The sequence below is a fragment of the Prunus dulcis genome, chromosome 2 (assembly GCF_902201215.1).
Source record: "Prunus dulcis chromosome 2, ALMONDv2, whole genome shotgun sequence".
NCBI classification, from domain to species: Eukaryota; Viridiplantae; Streptophyta; class Magnoliopsida; order Rosales; family Rosaceae; genus Prunus; species Prunus dulcis.
This window is the reverse complement of record NC_047651.1, coordinates 5,239,349-5,257,131: the sequence shown is the minus strand read 5'-3', so window position 1 is coordinate 5,257,131 and position 17,783 is coordinate 5,239,349. Positions and strand designations below refer to the sequence as shown.

Genomic DNA, 17,783 nt, shown 5'->3' with positions numbered 1-17,783 from the left:
TATATGGAGGCTGGATGAGGGCAGGGAAGACCGTCACGATTTAAGACATGCACAAGAGAGGGGGGGGCCTGGATACCCAGACTTCCGGACTCGACCTCGATAGTGCCTGCAGCACAAGATGATCTACCGCTTCATTGTTTTTCCTACTGGTACATGCCCAGTTATAGTTTGAGAAATTGGAATTGCATTCACGAATTATAGACAGAAGTGGGTCGAGACTCCATCTTCCACGCTTTATGTTTCCTTTCACATTCTCGATCAGTTCTTTGGAGTCAGATTCAAAATAAACCTCTGATAAGCCCAGCTCAGATGCCCATTTGCAACCTTCAAAACCAGCAGTTGCTTTAGCCATGATTGTAGATTCCGCATGGAAAGATAGACATTTCGCTCCCACGAACTCACCATTTGTATTTCGTGCTATAAGACCTGCTCCCGCTTTGCCAGAAAATGCCGACCAAGTAGCATCAAAGTTAACTTTAATAACATGGGCTTCTGGTGCGGTCCAAGAGGCAGGATTTGGAGAGGGTCCATCACAAGGCCTCCTCACATTCCTTCTGTTATTCAATGCAGTCAGCTCCTCCACTTGATAAAGAATGGTTTTAATGGCCAAGAGAGGTTGAGGTATGCATTGATAAAAAAACAAAACAAAACGATTCCTTGTTTTCCAAATAATCCGGCATGTAACAACAATAATGCATGATATGTGCTCTTTTTCCTCCTTAGTTTGGAGCCCATCCGTGGTACATTTCAGCAAACGTTCGTTAAAGGTGGTAATTCCCTGCTTGTCAATTTTATAATTAAGAGGGCCACCGAACCAAACCAATTCGACCCACGGGCATGAGAGGAGCAAATGTTCAACAAATTCCTCATGAGCTTGGCATATAGGACATAACCGGGCGCCAGCAATTTTGCGTTTGTGGAGAGCGAACGTCGTAGGTAGTCTACCATGAGTCGCACGCCATAGAAAATTCTTTATCTTTGGAGGAACCTCAGCTTTCCAAATATTTTTCCACACCAAGGGGTCAATCCGTGATGAGGTGGAGGCGTTTCTGGCCGTGGTCTCAACCTGTAGGGCATGGATGGAATGGTACCTGGACCGCACTGAAAATTTGCCTTTTTTTCCCCAGGCCAGACTAATCTGTCGTCCTTCCTTCCATTCCCTATAGGGATAAGTCGGATAGCAAGCTTATCCTCATTAGTAATTGAAGCTTGAATCGGGGTCAAGTTATGGAATCCTAATCAATTAAAGTTTCCACCCTAGTGTTAGGGTCGAGCGAGGTCTGTAAGTGGGGGTGGAGTTTACCATTGTGAAGGGAGGGAATCCAACATTCCATCCAAACCTTTGCTTGTCTACAATTTAGAATTTGCCATCGAGCTCCCTGAAGAATGATCTTTCTTGCCTCCAGCAAGCTTGCCCAAGCCCAAGAAGCACAACCGCATTTCTTTGCCTCCAAAAAACTGCATTTCTGGAAATAACGAGCCTTCCAGAGTTGAGCCCATTGGGAATTTCGCTCCGTGATTAATCTCCAACATTGTCTGGCTAGCAAGGCCAAATTGAAATCATTAAAGTCTCTAAATCCCATGCCTCCCTGTTTCTTCGGAAGCCCCAAAGTAGCCCAACTGATCCAATACACTTTTGTCTCATCCTGTTTTTGACCCCACCAGAACTTAGCAATCTCTTGTTCCAACTTTTGACAGAAAGATTTGGGAAACTTAAAAATTCCCATGGGGTATGTTGGAACTGCCTGTGCTACTGATTTGATCAGAATGTCCCTTCCGGCTTGTGATAATAAACCTTGCTTCCATCCTCCAATCTTTCGCAGCCACCTTTCCTTCACAAAATTTAGAGCCTTAGGTATTTCCCAGTATCCGTAACAATTGACATACCCAGGATAGTTCCCAGATCTCTTCTGAAGTGACGATATGCAGTTTTCGGCAACCGTCAATTTATGAGATGTTTTTAAACAAAATTTATGTGTACAACATAAGATGTTACAGTCTACTTCCTCTTTTATTAAGTAGCAACCACCTGATCATCTGTTTTGGAAGCTCAATTTTGATGGTTTCGTTCTTCAGTCGGGCAAAGCTGTGGCGGGTTTTGTTATTCAAAATCAGCAAGGTATAGTCAAATTAGCAGGCGCAATGCAATACCTTTGGGTTTTTGTATGGTTCTTGAAGCGGAGGCAGCTAGCCTGAAATTTGGTCTTTCTTGTGCACAACGGTTTGGCTTTTTTAACATCCATATTGAAGGAGATTTGCAAACTTTACTTTCGCCTGCTTCAGTATCATCATGTTCCTCCTTGGTGTATCTTATAGAAGTATTTCAAAATTTCACTGAGACGAAAGGAAAATGAAGACCACAAAGGATGACATTTGGAATGATCCAAGTATAATAATCTCATGGCATAAGTATCGAGCAACTGAAATATACATGAGTCATGTGACTGTTAAATGCCGTTGCACACCACATCTCCAATGTTTCTGTAATGAAAGCTCTTTTTTTTTTTTTTTTTGTTGCATGATTTCATGACCTTCTAAACATCAAAAATAACCAAAACCTTGTGAATCTACACCTAAGTCCCCATCCCTGAAAAGAATACAACAGTGGCAATTATACAACTGCCAAAAATAAAAAATGGAGAAAGATACGGTCACCAATAATCACCACAAGAACAGGTTCCATTCTTGAAATGATGGAACCGATGCATATCACGCACTATGATCTCCCGTCCAGTTACAAGGGATATGTACTTGGTTGCGTTATGGCAATCACCACAAACTCGTAGATTCTTCCGAATGTGTATGGTTGTACCAGGAGTAGTATTCAAGAGTCCAAATGCAATAGCCAGCTTCTCACTGTGGCTATTGAGTAACTGCTCCTTAACATCAGCTTCCACATCATGAATTGAATTGGTGTCGGGCACATAACCGGCAGCCTTGATCTCATCTCCCAGAGTCTCCAGAAAAGTATAAATCCTCTTGGATTGGGGATGGCTTGTGCTTCCAGAGTAGAAAGTGTGAACCTCATTCCTTAAATCCACTAAACTGCAGCCTGGAGTTTTCTGAAGCCCTTTCTTCTCCATCATTTTTCGCACTTTAGCAACTTTGTCCCACAATGAAGCTGTGGAATATATGTTAGCAAGCAAAACATGGTACCCACCTTCAACAGGATTTAACTCAAATATCTTGTCTGCTGCCCTTTCACCCAACTCAACATTTTTATGAGTTCTGCAAGCCCCCAACATTGCACCGAAGACAGTAATACCAGGCTCCATAGGCATCTTTTGAATAAAATCCCAAGCCTCACTTAGCCGGCCAGCTCGACCAAGAAGATCAACCATGGCCCCGTAGTGATCCATTGCAGGCTCCAAGCCATAATCTTCTTTCATGCTTGCAAAGTATTGGAGACCCTCTTCTACTAAACCTGAGTGACTGCAAGCAGAGATCACACACAGGAATGTAATATCATTTGGCTTTATTGTTCCTTTTTCCATTTCATTGAACAGATCTACAGCAGCTTTTCCCAACCCATTTGTTCCATATCCATCGATCATAGAGTTCCATGTTGTCACATGCCGCTCATCCATCATGTCAAAAAGTTTTCTGGCAGTATGCACAGCTCCACATTTTGCATACATGTCAACAAGAGCAGTCATCACAAAAATGTTTTTGTCAAAACATGTTCTTATAACAAGTCCATGAATCCACTTAGCCTGTCGTGTAACTGATAACTCCGCAAGAGCAGGAATAACACTCACCATGGTAAATGAATCTGGTTTCATATTTTGAGATTGCATCTGACAAAAGTGACTTAAAGCCTCACTGACGCGTCCATTCTGTGCATAACCTAATATCATGGTATTCCATGTGACAAGGGTTTTACCTAGCAAGTTTTTAAATATCTTTGCAGCAATATCAACTCTCTTACACTTGGAATACATGGACATCAAAGAGTTCATTACTGACACATCAGATCCAAGTTTCAGCTGATCCACTAATTTATGTACGAACTTTCCCCGTTCAAGATCCCCCAAATCAGCACAAGCATGTAAAGCTTCCATTATAGTAACGTTGGTTGGTTGAAAGCCTTCATCCAACATCTTCTGGAAAATCTCCATTGCCTCCTCTGCATCTTCATTTTGTACATACCCGTCTATCATGGAATTCCACGAAACGGCAGTCTTTTGTTTCATCCTATTGAAAATCAACCGAGCAGTCCCTACTGATCCACATTTCGAATACATGTCTAGAAGAGCCGTAGAAATGTTTACAAGTGATTCAAAACTGGCTCTTAGAACATACGCATGAATTGACTTTCCAATTATCAAAGACCCATAATCTGCAACAGCAGGTAATAGAGTGACCAAAGTAATCGAATCAGGCTTCTGGCCTTCCTCCTGCATTCTTATAACCAACTCCAAAGCTATCTTGGCCAACCCATTTTGTGCATAACCAGCAATAATCGTATTCCAAGAAACCAAGTCCCTCTCAGGCATTCTATCGAACATCTTATATGCCTCATTAATCTGCCTACACTTAGCATACATATTCACAACCGCTGTCATCGCAAACAAATTCGTGGCAAACCCACTACTTATTAGATGCGCATGAATCTCCTTCCCCCTCCTAAGATCAGCATTATCCCCACAAACTTTCAACAAATAGGTAAAATTATACACAACTGGTCTAACACCATCAGACTTCATTCGGCAAAAGAAAGACATGGCGTCACCTAAAGACGAGTTCTTGGCATACCCTTTTAGCAGAGTGTGGTAAAAAACCTCAAGTTTATCCTCGACGGTCTCGAAAACCCGAAAAGCCTCACTTGGGCTGCCATAATTGCAGAACAAGCTGACGAGCTTGGTCTGGAACAAGTGCTCATTGTAGAGGCCGTTCTTGATAATGAGAGGGATGATTTGGTTGAGCTCTTTTATGGAAGTGCAGAGCTCAAGGAGAATGGCTGCAGGGTGCGTGTAGACATGAGAAGGAATGTGGGTTCTTTGGGAAAGGGTGTGAAAGGCTTGGAATTGTGGGGCTGAGATTGGAGGGCGAGCTCTAGAGGTTAGTGGTGGGGGTGTTATGGAGTTGGTTATGGGGAGCAGAGCTGTGAAGTGCAAGAGCTGTGAGCTCATCTCTTTGTGCCTCTCTACGTCTCATGAGATGAGTGTCTCTGGGAAAAGGGCTTCTGTGACTTGAGGATAAAATAATACATTTCACAAAGAACATGCTTAATTGGGGTTATTAAAAAAAAAATGCTTAATTGAAATAAATATAAATTAATTATAAAAAATAAAAAAACAAAAAACAAACATGTTCTACGGTTGCCACTTACCCACCTCCAAAAGCATTTTGGATATATTTTTAAAACAAAAAGTTATAAAACTCAGTTTTTCAAAATTGGCAGGCACACGCTCAGGCTCGTTTAGTACACAGGACTGTCTTGGCATGGACTATGCTTAGGGACTGGCTTGGCTTGGCTTGGCTTGGTCTAAGTTGGATAACACTTATCCTGCGTTTGGTGTATGCTTGGACTAGGACTATAATTTTTTTTATTTTTTCAAAAATATCTATATATATATATATGTATATATGCATTTTATAATATATATAATATATATACATACATATAATATATATATGTGCATTTTATAATATATATAATATATATACATACATATAATATATATATATATATATATGTATATACATGTATATAAGTATATTATTATAATATTATATATTTTAAATAATATAAACGTACATACATACATATATATATAAGTGTATATAGGTGTATATATGTATATTATAATATACATGGGTATAATACATATACATATATTTATATATATGTATGTATATTATAATATATAATATATATGAGTATGTTATAATAATAATAATAATATACGTGTATATACGTGTATATATGTATATTATATATATATGTATATATACATATACATTATATATATTATAAAATACATATGTATATATAATATATGTATAATATATGTATATATATATTATATATTATAATATACGTATATACATGTTTATAATATATGTGTATATAGGTGTATCTATATATTATAATATATATATGGGTATAATACATATACATATATATATGTATATTATAATAGATAATATATATGGGTATGTTATAATAATAATATACATGTATATACATGCATATATGTATATTATAATATATATATATACATACATATAGTATAAATATATAATGTATATGTGTATATACGTGTGTATATGTATATTATAATACATACATGGGTATAATATATATACACATATATGTACATATATATATATATATACATGTATGCTATTATTATAATATTAATATGTATGTGTATATGAGTATATTATAATAACAATATACATGTATATATCTATATGTATTTATATATTATATATGTATATATGTGTTTATATATATATATATGTGTGTATATACGTGTATATATGTACATTAATATATAATATAATATATATTACATATATACATATGTATACATGTATGCTATTATTATAATATTAATATGTATGTGTATATGAGTATATTATAATAATAATAATATATGTGTATATATCTATATGTATTTATATATATTATATATGTATATATGTGTTTATTTATATATATATACATGTATATGTGTATATACATGTATATATGTACATTATAGTATATGTGTATGTAATAATAATAATAATAATAATAATAATAATAATAATAATAATAATAGTAATATATGTTATTAGTATTACAATATAATATATGCATCTTATACATTGGTGAACATAGGACTATCTAATCCTCCCTTTCTACATGGGCTTAGTAGTCCCCTCTTAATGAGGTGTTTTTGGTGGGCCCGGTATTAGCAATCCCATCTAAGACTAGAATTAAATGAAATAAATATGGTACTAAATTTAGTTCAAGCCAGTCCAAGCCAAGTCTGTGTACCAAACGACCCCTCAAGGGGCTAGTGTATTATTACTATAGAATGAAATAAACTGACTTCAAAATTAGTGCTTTTGGCAAAAATAAAACCAAAAAAAGTGTCTACCAAAAATTAAGCACTTGAGGATATTTTATTATAAATACTGAATTACGGGATGATTGTATTTTTTCTATCAGTAATGCTGCGGGCACCAACATGTATTATAAAACTATAGTATTACAACACAACAAATTATCCACAAGGAAATTGTGGTATAGTAGCATTTTATAAATATAGCCTACTCAGGTCGTCACACATCAAAACAGGTTCTAAAAAGAAGCTAAATGACATGCTGGCCAACTTTTGTTAAGTTAATGGAGGTACATGAGTCACCATGAACGCCTGGGTCGAGCTCTCTCAAAAAATAAATATTAAAGTATGCTTGTTGATGGAGGGAAACAAGTTTTGCTTGGAAGATATTTTGAATTACCTAGGGAGCTTCACCTAGTAAACAACACCAAAGCAATTTTTCTAGTTTTGCCTTTTTTGTTTTGTTTTGTTTTTGTTTTTGTTTTTTCCACCAACCTACTCACCAAAATCAATGGAAAATGAGATTTTCTCATTGGCTACTCATTCGAACACTCAATCCACCTCATTTTCTCTATAAATAAAAGGAGAAGTTATCAACAACGAGGACGACTCAACCAACAATCAAAACCCAAACTCAATGTCTTGACTCAACACTTGCAAATTGCTCAGTAGATTTCATCAAGCTTGAATAGCCCTTCCTCTCCTTTGAATTCCCGGTTAACAACTCCTGATTGAAATTCTATCATTTTCTCAAACACACATACTCAGTTTAATTCCCTGATTTGAATTTCATTGTTTCTGTTTGTAATATATGCTCTACTAACTCAATTGCTTGGTATGATTTTCCTCTCCTTGTATTTACTTTTTGCCTATTTCACCTTCCATGTATTTGTCAACATATTGTACTAGAAAAACATTGAAGTCCTTAGCACTCAAGGCATAGAAAAGAAGTTTATTAGGTATGTCCCCTTCCCTCCCGAAACATTCATAATCGCTCAGTTATTAGTCATTTATTTTGTGCACAATCTTTCATCTATAATATCAGTTTGTTGGAGTTCTCATTGCCAACAGTGGCATGCTCGCAAAAGCATTAACACGACAAATCTCGGTGGCCATCCACACATGGCATTTGGATTTTTGGGGCACAACACTATTAACAGTTTTTTAGTAAATCCAAAGTTTCCATTTTTTTTTTATAGGACCTTTCCTATTGAAAGGGGTGATAATACACTAAACTCACACACACTACACAGATGCTAGGACTCGAACCCAGAATTTTACAAGACATTCCATATAACATCAAAGGAATGGACAGTACGAATCACACAAGTAGTTTAGGGTTAAGTAAAGTATCGTTCCCAAGAGTGATTTAATTTGCTAAGTACCAATTATGATTAACCCAAGACTTTATTTGAACAATTGAATGATGAGATTTGATTATTAAACTAAAAACAATAAATAAAAGCAAGCATATAAAAAATGAGATTGTGAGATTCAAGTTATGAGAGCACTAGAGCTTCCAATTTCACTATAGCCAATTCTACCCAATTCTCTTAACATGTTAATCCTAATTAATCTCCATGTTGACAGTCAATTTCTTCTACTTTATTCGATACTCCATCCCTGGTTATACCAAAAGTATCCTGTTTACCAACTCACTCTATCCCTAGTAGTGAAATTAAGATAATAAGAACCCATTAAGTTCCTAGGAAAACATGCAAAACAACCACATATGTAAGAACCCAAAACAAAATATCTAAAAAGAAAGAAAATATCTAAAAAGTAAAGAAAATATCTTTTAGCGAAAAGACCAAATTGCCCTTGCATTTTTTTTAATTGGGAAAATTTGACTTTTTGATCGAGAAAGAATTTGGGAATTCCGCTTGAGCCATTGTGTAGAGCACGGCGAAAGGAGTCCGTAGACACGAAGTGGGCCCAAATCGGAGTTGTAACGAAAAAGTTATGGTCAAAAGAGTCTCAGTGGCATAACCGTAAATATTTCGAAGTTGCATCTATATAAACCCAGACTCTGCGCGAAACGGGCCACCGACTTCCAGAAGGTGCTGGCGCCGCCTCCGAGCTCCAATGGCCACGGGACCGGTGGCGTTGGAACCGCCATCGAGTCCCCTACCTTCTCCAACCGACCTCAACCCTGGGGTCGCCCTGAGCTGTCCGGAAAATCGTGTTTTCCGACGGAGGTTCGTCCGAAGCTACCCAAACTTCCAGCTTGAAATTCTCCTTCGTTTCTCCACCAAATCGATCGAGTAAGGTATGGTTTCTCAGCTCTTTTTCGTACTCTAGCTGATGGGTATATGGGCTTCGATCGATTTTAGCTCTAAGGGGTTCGATTTTGAACTTGAAAATTCGGCCGAACTTCGGCCCTTCGAAACTACTGTTTCCGGTAACTTTTTGGGGGTGGCCCAAGAACAAAAGTGACTCCAAATGGGGTGTTTTACCTAGGGTAGGAGTTTGGAGTCTTGGTTTCGAGATTTTTCGGCCACCCGAAATCGCTTTGGACACCCAAAGCTGTCCGCGCGTACTGGAGCCCGTGGGCGAGGGTACTGATGTAATTCTGTGTAGATTTGTGACCCTCGTGTCGTCACGAGCGCTTGGGATTTCGCGGATCTCGATTCGGAGTCCGTTTGAGCCCCGAACAGATTTTCCATATCGCGCGATCCGTGGGTGCAGTGTTGTGTAATCGTCGGATCGCGCTGAATTTTGGGTATGTCGGTCTACACGATGTCAGGATCGTGTAGGATTCAACGGATTACGAATCGTAGTCCCGGATACTCCGGAATCGCGAACCCTGGGGCTAGGGTTAGGGTTTTAAGCGATAACGCGATTTTGGTCAATCCGACCGTCCGATTCGGACCAAATTCGCAGAACATGGTTCCCGCTGTATGAGAAACCTTCAGGGATGATCAGATTGACCATCGAACACCGTGGACCCAACGGGTCTCGGGTCGGCCGACCTGACAGGCTTATCGCTTAAGCTGAACGTCGAACCTCCCAAAACTGTTCCAAGCATTGAAAAAGGCTATTGTGGGCATAGGAGTAGTTGGATTGAGATGCGCGGATTTCTAGGAGCCGGGGGCAGGGTGTTTAGTTGAAATTCTTTTTATTCAGCAGTTTACTAACTTAATCTTTCGGGATAATCAGGCATCAGGAGCCCGACAGAATTATAAAACAGATCTTCGAGGGATCGAAGTAGCTCGGACCATCTGTGAGTGGACCTTCTTTCATAAATCAGATTTCATGAATGATTGATGTGCTGTTATATAAATAAGTTTTATAAATGAGTTTATATTGATTTTATATAAATAAGTTTTTAGAAATGAATTTATTTGAATAAGTTTTTTTATTTGATCTTGAGTAAGTTTTATTACGGTTCTGAACTTGATCAGTACAGTAACAGTTTTATAAATATGTGCTTCTTATTTAAAAGTCATAGAAACAGAGTTTGAGGTTGAAATCAGATGAGACAGCAGCACAATTTGAGATTTCAGTTTTAATCGGATTTTCTAAAGGAATCTATTTTAAACCCACCTTGTACCCATTTTCTTTACGGTGATTACCCAGAGTCGGACCGATGTCTACGGACATCCAGTCTGATTATAGTTCAGTCAGTGCACTTGACTTTACCTCACGAGTTACGGGGATGCTCGGACCGTGAGTGCCAGGATTTGCGGCTCGGCAGACTTGGTGTCCCGAGACCTGCCAGGATTGCGGCTCGGCTGACTCTGTGTCCCCGAGACTTGCCAGGATTGCGGATTAGGCTGACTACGGTCCCCTGCATCCTGCCAGAGCGACTCGAGCTGACTTGGTGTCCTCGAGGAATCTGCCGGCAGATCAGGCTGATCATAGTCCCCTGATTCTACCAGTTTGCGGCTCGGGTAGACTGCGTGGCGCCCGAGACCTGCCAGGGGAATTGACGGATATGACAGGGGGACAAATAGGTGGTATTTTTCAAGGATTTTAAGCTCTTTTATTCAGTTATGGTTTTCAGCTATTTCAAACCAGTTTCTTTGATATTTGCGCATTTTATATCTTCATATAATTGTTCTATTTTACGAAGCTACATGCATACGATTATATATATATTCGGATGAATACCTTATATTAAACACAGGTGAACTCTAGCCTTACTTATCAGTTATTTTTACTATGGGGGTTATTATGATTTTTAACTGTTTTCATAAATCTTATATTTGGTCCACTCACATTTTCAACCTGGTTTTCGCCCCCAGGCCATAGAAATATGCGGGATCCACCACCGAGCCATTCAAATCCTCCGCATCACCACGTAAGGTAAAGTTTTGTAGTTGAAACCCTGAAACTTAGAAAATGCTCTGATATATATAGTTGAAGTTGGAAAACTGGAGTGGAGATCTGTTATTTGGAATATTTTGGCAGTTGGTGTGAATTTATGGGTTGTTTAACAGGTGAAAATTTTTGGGATTAGTCAAAATACAGGGGAGACTCTGCCGAAATTTCGGCAGAAGTCTAAGGGAAGTTAAAAAGAATTTGAGACAAGAAGAGAAAAAAGGTCATTTGTGCCCGACATTGCCAGGTGTCGGACACGCACAGGACTTGGCTCGAATTCCAAAGTGGAAATTGGGTCGGGTCCTGTCAACATAAGTCATGACAAACAAGCATATCTAATCATGTAACCCATGACATCTATTACAAGAAGCAAGAGTCTAAATTGGACATCCTTGTCGTCAATTTAGCATCAAAACAATTAAAATGTTGGCCTGATCCAAAACTTCTAGTCGATAAAACTATAAATTCCTAGTTTATAGGAATCAGGAAATAAGAGGAATTTTAAGACAATTAGATAAACAAAAGGAAGAAGCTAAGGAACTGCTTTCAGTTCTACTTGTCTATTTCATTCATCAAAGGAGGTTTATATACAAGTTCATTATCCTAAACTAGCAAACTGAAAATAGCAAGTGTTTTAAATCACAAGAGTTGAAGGATTTTAAAACACCTACGTACATGAGCCATACAAAGTTGGTGTTTTAAAACCAATTGTTTTAAACCACAAATTATTTATGGTTTTAAAATAATTAAATAATGATATAATAGTATATGATTATTTAATTATTTTGTTTGCAAGATTCTCCTGGATCATGGCCAAACATTCAAAGCATTAAGCATAGTAATAGATACTAAACATGGCAAAAATACTTGGAATCAACATTGATTATAGAAATTGAGTATTCCTAACTAGGCTACATCACAGCTCTAGCAAAAGGAATTAGTTCATGACTACTCTAATAAAAATCATGATAAATAATGTCATAGAAAGATTTGATCTCTGCTCTACAGCAACTTTAGCTCAAGGTTGTCGTCTCCGTCTCTCTAAAAATTATCTCGGTGTTTTTGTGGTATCTGACTTCTCTCTCCCTCGAAGTCAACATTGAAACCTCCTATTTATATGCTCCCCAACTTCCTATTCTTGTTGGAAACTAATACATAAGAAATCCTAACTTTATTAGGACTTCCTTATTCAACAAGGGAGATCAAGAAATAAAAATTAATTAAACTAATTAAGTCTCCCAAAGACACTTAGAAAGCTCATCTACGTCACTTGCGCCCCAAAATCACCCATATAATGAAATTCTCTATTTGATTTCGTTCAGCCACGTCAACTTAGCAATCGACAAACAGGAGCCACATAATTGCCATTCCAATTTGCGAAACCGAACTGCATGACTGGTAATTGAAAAACGAGCTATATCATTCAATTCTTCTCCATTTAAGCTTCAAATTGCTCCTAGGTTTAATCCCTTCAAAATACTCACAAAACTAATTAAAACCAACAATTTAACTCCAAATCATAGCAATGCAACAAACAAAATAGGTATAATAAATAGATAAAATATCAATATATCACTGTTCTTCCACATTGAACCAATATTTATGTTACACAATGCAGACAAAGCATATATGCAAATATTACTTATAAGATTTTGAAATTCCCTAGAATGGCCAACTAATCTGTTTCTTAATACTCAAACACCACAGCAGGATTGAAATATTGTAACAATCCTGTAAGCAAAAATTCCAGAATACGCAGCAGAATAAATTCAAATGAAAACGCAAACAATTGCACAAGAGACACACGATATATTGACACAGTAAAAAACCTCAAGATGAGGAAAACAACTGCGGGCACTATGCCGGAAAACAAATCACTATGAGAAAGAATACAAAAAGGTCTTACAAGTCTCAACTCACAAGACTAACGCTCACAAGGCAGACTTGCCTACTTGCCTTTGCTACTCAACCCAACCAGCGATCTTGTCTTCCTTCGTCAACAAGAGATGGCACAACTCTGGTCTCGGCTGCTCACACCTCAAGGCACGATTGCTGATCACCAACATGCATAATGCTCATGAACTCACACATATATGAAAAGATGATGATTTAATCACTCATGGAGGCTAACAAGGAACAAGCCACATGAGTTTTCAATATAAACTCTTCAAAAAAACCTCTCTGCAAATATTTTGTTCGTTCTTTTTCTTTTCAACGTTGCAGACACACAAAACAAAAACGGCTAAGTTCCTTTCTTGTATTACACGCTTAAAACTAGGCCAGAGACCAAAAAAAGGCTTTTTGCAAAAATGGGCTTTTTAACAAATAAATTATTTCTTTAAAACAAATAAAGCCACTTAATTAAAAATCCCGCTATAAAGACAAAAGAACCCTTTTGCTTAAATAAGCACCAAACTAAAGAATATAAAACCATCGTTAAAAACTCACTGATGTCTGGCGCTGGATTATGTAAGGCTGAAATCATATATTAGTCTTATACATCTGACAGCCACTTTTGATGATCTTGCAAATATGCAAATATGAATGCATGGATGCAAAACATACATTGACATTGTCTCTAAGCCACACTGATCCAGAATAGCAGAACGTCACTTGAAAACGGTAGGTTACACTTAAAGACCTACTCTATATTTTTGTAATAGAAAATTGCCAATATACCAAAAATTGGTCTTAACAGATTTAGCACATTCCCTGTCAAACACCATGAATTAGAGCCCCTAAGAAAATACAAAAAACATGTCAAGATAATTCAAGGAGGAAAAAGATGATTACCCTAGACTCTTGTAGGATGGTCATGTACCCAATGTTGTAGAATCTGTGCGGGAAGGGAAAAAAATAACAAAAGTTCTGAATGAAAAGTGACCTTCTAAACAAGGGCGGAACTATGGATTTTTCAACAGGTGGGCTAGCTAAAGTTATTGGCTTAAAATTTAATGATAATTTTCTTGTACTTTATAGTTTTTCTAGAAATAATATATATATATATATATATATATATTAAAGCATATAAACCACTCTAGTTCATGGCTCCATTAACTAATTTCCAATAAGCTTCAACATAAAATAAATACATATGAAATACACCCAAAAACACACATAGTATCAAAATAAAAATATATTCAACAACATAATTGAAATTGTACATATTTAAGTTGTGCCAATGATCCTTGAGAGAATTGAAATCTTTTGTTATTGTGTATGAATTGATATTGTCGGTAAATTCTTTTTCAATGTAGACAATAATAGAAACTGCTATAAACGCATTCTTCATATGAACCGCACCACGCTCACCTTTTGGACTACCTAATTGAAAAGAGTGTCGTTAATATTGACCCAAAAAAATAAGAAAACAATGGGAAAAAATAAGAAAAGGTAGAGAATTAAAGTCATGAATGTTTACTAAGGGATTATTTCTTACTTGGGCAAGCAAATTAATATAAATTCACATTAAAATACATTTACCATATTTTAATTTTCAAAAAAGACTATTGGGCTAGAGCCCATGGTAGCCTTTAACTTGGTTCCACTAGTGCTTCTAAATAAGACTCATTATTAGGGTGAATTCAAGGCCACTAAGCACATTTTGTTCAAAAATGTTAAAAATTTAGCATCTAAAAAAATATTTCCTAAATGGCAAGGAATTTTTATCTGCTTTTGATTTTCAAATTGAATATTTTAAGGGTGAGTCTAATTCATTGCTTGATTTTCTTACTCATGAATTTTTACAGGATTCATACCAAGAGGTCAGGAAGGAGGTCTCAGTGCATCAACCCCGCGGGGAGAGGGGTGGGAGGTGTAAAGCCAAGTGTATGCTAAATATACACACTTTGTCGCCTGAATCACCTGCAATGGACATGTGTTGACAAGACTCGACCCAAATTCCCCTTTTGGAATCCGAGCCAAACCCTGTTCGTGATCAACACCTGGCAGGTGCTGACTACAAATGACCTGGTTGCCCTTCTGGTTACAAACTTCATTTCATTTTAGCCTTGACTTCTACCGAAAATTCGGCAGAGTCTCCCCTGTAATTTGTTCAATCCCCAAAATTACACCTGTCAAGACAAGCATATATACACAACCCAACTTCCAGCATGCATATATATACAATCAACAGTAAAGTTTGAGCCCATGGGCAATATCAGAGCATCTATATAGAGTAATTTACAAGAAGAACATTTGGAGGTCAAGGACCCTGTACTAAGCTGACGAGATGCAGGAAGCGGAAACTACCTTGTGGTGGCTTTCAGATGCACGTCTATGGCCTGGGGGAGCAAAACATTTAAAAGGTGAGTGGACCCAAAAATAAAGTTTTAAACAAAAATAGCATAAGAACATACTAAACCTACTGTAAAAACAGTTATACAAAACTAATTCATTCTTTTAATCATATACATACTGAAATCAATGCACTTATATATATATATATATATATGTCAATCATACTCATATCATTTTCAAACTCTTAAAAGCATTGAAATCAGTTTAAAACTACCACCTAGGTGTACCTAAGGCAACCTGTTCACCCTGAAGTATTGAAGCCTTTCCACCCTGAAGCAATACCGGTCACTCCCTCAAAAAATGTCCAGACTAACCACAATGGAAACATACAGTAGTACCCTGTCGGCAAGTCCCAGTATGATACCTACCACACTCAGCACACTGCGGATTCCTCCTTTTGGTTCTAGCTGCACTACCCCCGGAGCGGTTCCCAGAACTGCCACTCTAGTTGGAATCTCTACTAGAACTGACTCCAGGTGGAAAAACTCCATAAATGCGGCCACTAGATGACCCAGAGCTATAGCTGCCTCTCTTGGATGACCCCTGATTAGGACCACCTATATCAAACTGTCTCCTCCGAGGTTCACCCTGCGCTCTGACCATCATCTGTCTGCTCTCTATCAGCGAAGCAGACACCAAATCCCCAAAATTAGTCAACCGCTGGCTAATCACAATATCTCTAATGGAGGCCTTCAACCCTCTAGTAAACAACTGACATTTCTTATTTTCATCCTCGACTAGTGGAACACAGTACTTAGAAAGTTCATTGAACTTTTTCTCATACTCAAGTACGGTTATTGTCCCCTATTCCAGGTGTAGAAATTCCTCCATTTTCAAATTCTGGTAGGCCTGTGGGTAGTACTGACTGTCAAATGCAGCTCGAAATAATTGCCATGTGATGGCTGACGGATCCCGATATCTCCTTTTAACAGACTCCCACCAATGTCTAGCATTTCTGATCAAAAAGAAAGTGGCCAGAGTTACCCTACGGTTCTGTGGAACTGCCATCACCTCCATGATCCACTCCATCCTCTCTATCCACTATTCAGCCACTGCTGGGTGGCCATCACCGTCAAAATCTATGGCCCCAATCCTCTTAGCTTGGTCAGCATATCCTAGGGAGGGATCTCTGGATTGCCTAGTCCTGGATAGAGCCTGGGTCAACAACTCCAAAGTCTGCTGAAAATTTGGATCTCCCGGCATAGTGGGCATGGGAGGTGCGGCCCCTGATGGGCCTCCAACAAAAGACTGCTCTACCGGTTCCGGTACCGGTGCAGGAATGGGAAATTCCTCTTGCTCGGGAGGGGGATTCTGTCCCCTGACTCGGGACGACTCTCTGGTCCCTCTACGGAAGCCAACACGTTTAGGGCCCATGCTTACTGTCACAAGAAACAATTGCTCAGTAAAACGAGAAAGCACAAAGTGTGGAGTCTATAGGAAGTTAAACCTAATGCTCTGATACCAAGTTGACAGGACCCGACCCAAATTCTCCTTTGGAATCCGAGCCAAACCCTGTTTGTGATCGACACCTGGCAGGTGCCGAATACAAATGACCTGGTTGCCTTTCTGGTTACAAACTTAATTTCATTTTAGCCTTGACTTCTATCGAAAATTTGGCAGAGTCTTCCCTGTAATTTGTTCAATCCCCAAAATTACACATGTCAAGACAAGCATATATACACAACCCAACTTCCAGCATGCATATATATACAATCAACAGTAAAGTTTGAGCCCAGGGGCAATATCAGAGCATATATACAGAGTAATTTACAAGAAGAACATTTAGAGGTCAAAGACCCTACACTAAGCTGACCAGATGCAGGATGCGGAAACTGCCCTGTGGTGGCTTTCAAATGCACGTCTACGGCCTGGGGGCGCAAAATATTTAAAAGGTGAGTGGACCCAAAAATAAAGTTTTAAACAAAAATAGCATAAGAGCATACTAACCCCACTATAAAAATAATTATACAAAACTAATTCATTCTTTTAATCATATACAAACTGATTTCAATGCTTTTAAGAGTTTAAAAATGATATGAGTATGATTGACATATATATATATATATATATATATATATATATATATGGACAATGACTGTACTT

The 17,783-nt window shown here is 37.9% G+C and overlaps 1 protein-coding gene across 1 annotated transcript; it reads right to left on the bottom strand.

The window, feature by feature from the left end:
- Positions 1-2,379: 2,379 nt before the first annotated feature.
- On the bottom strand, positions 2,380-5,176 carry LOC117617211 (pentatricopeptide repeat-containing protein At1g11290, chloroplastic). The gene has a single exon (XM_034346494.1). It carries the CDS (start codon positions 5,130-5,132, stop codon positions 2,652-2,654), a length of 2,481 nt encoding a protein of 826 aa, XP_034202385.1. The 5' UTR covers positions 5,133-5,176; the 3' UTR covers positions 2,380-2,651.
- Between the last annotated feature and the right edge of the window lie 12,607 nt (positions 5,177-17,783).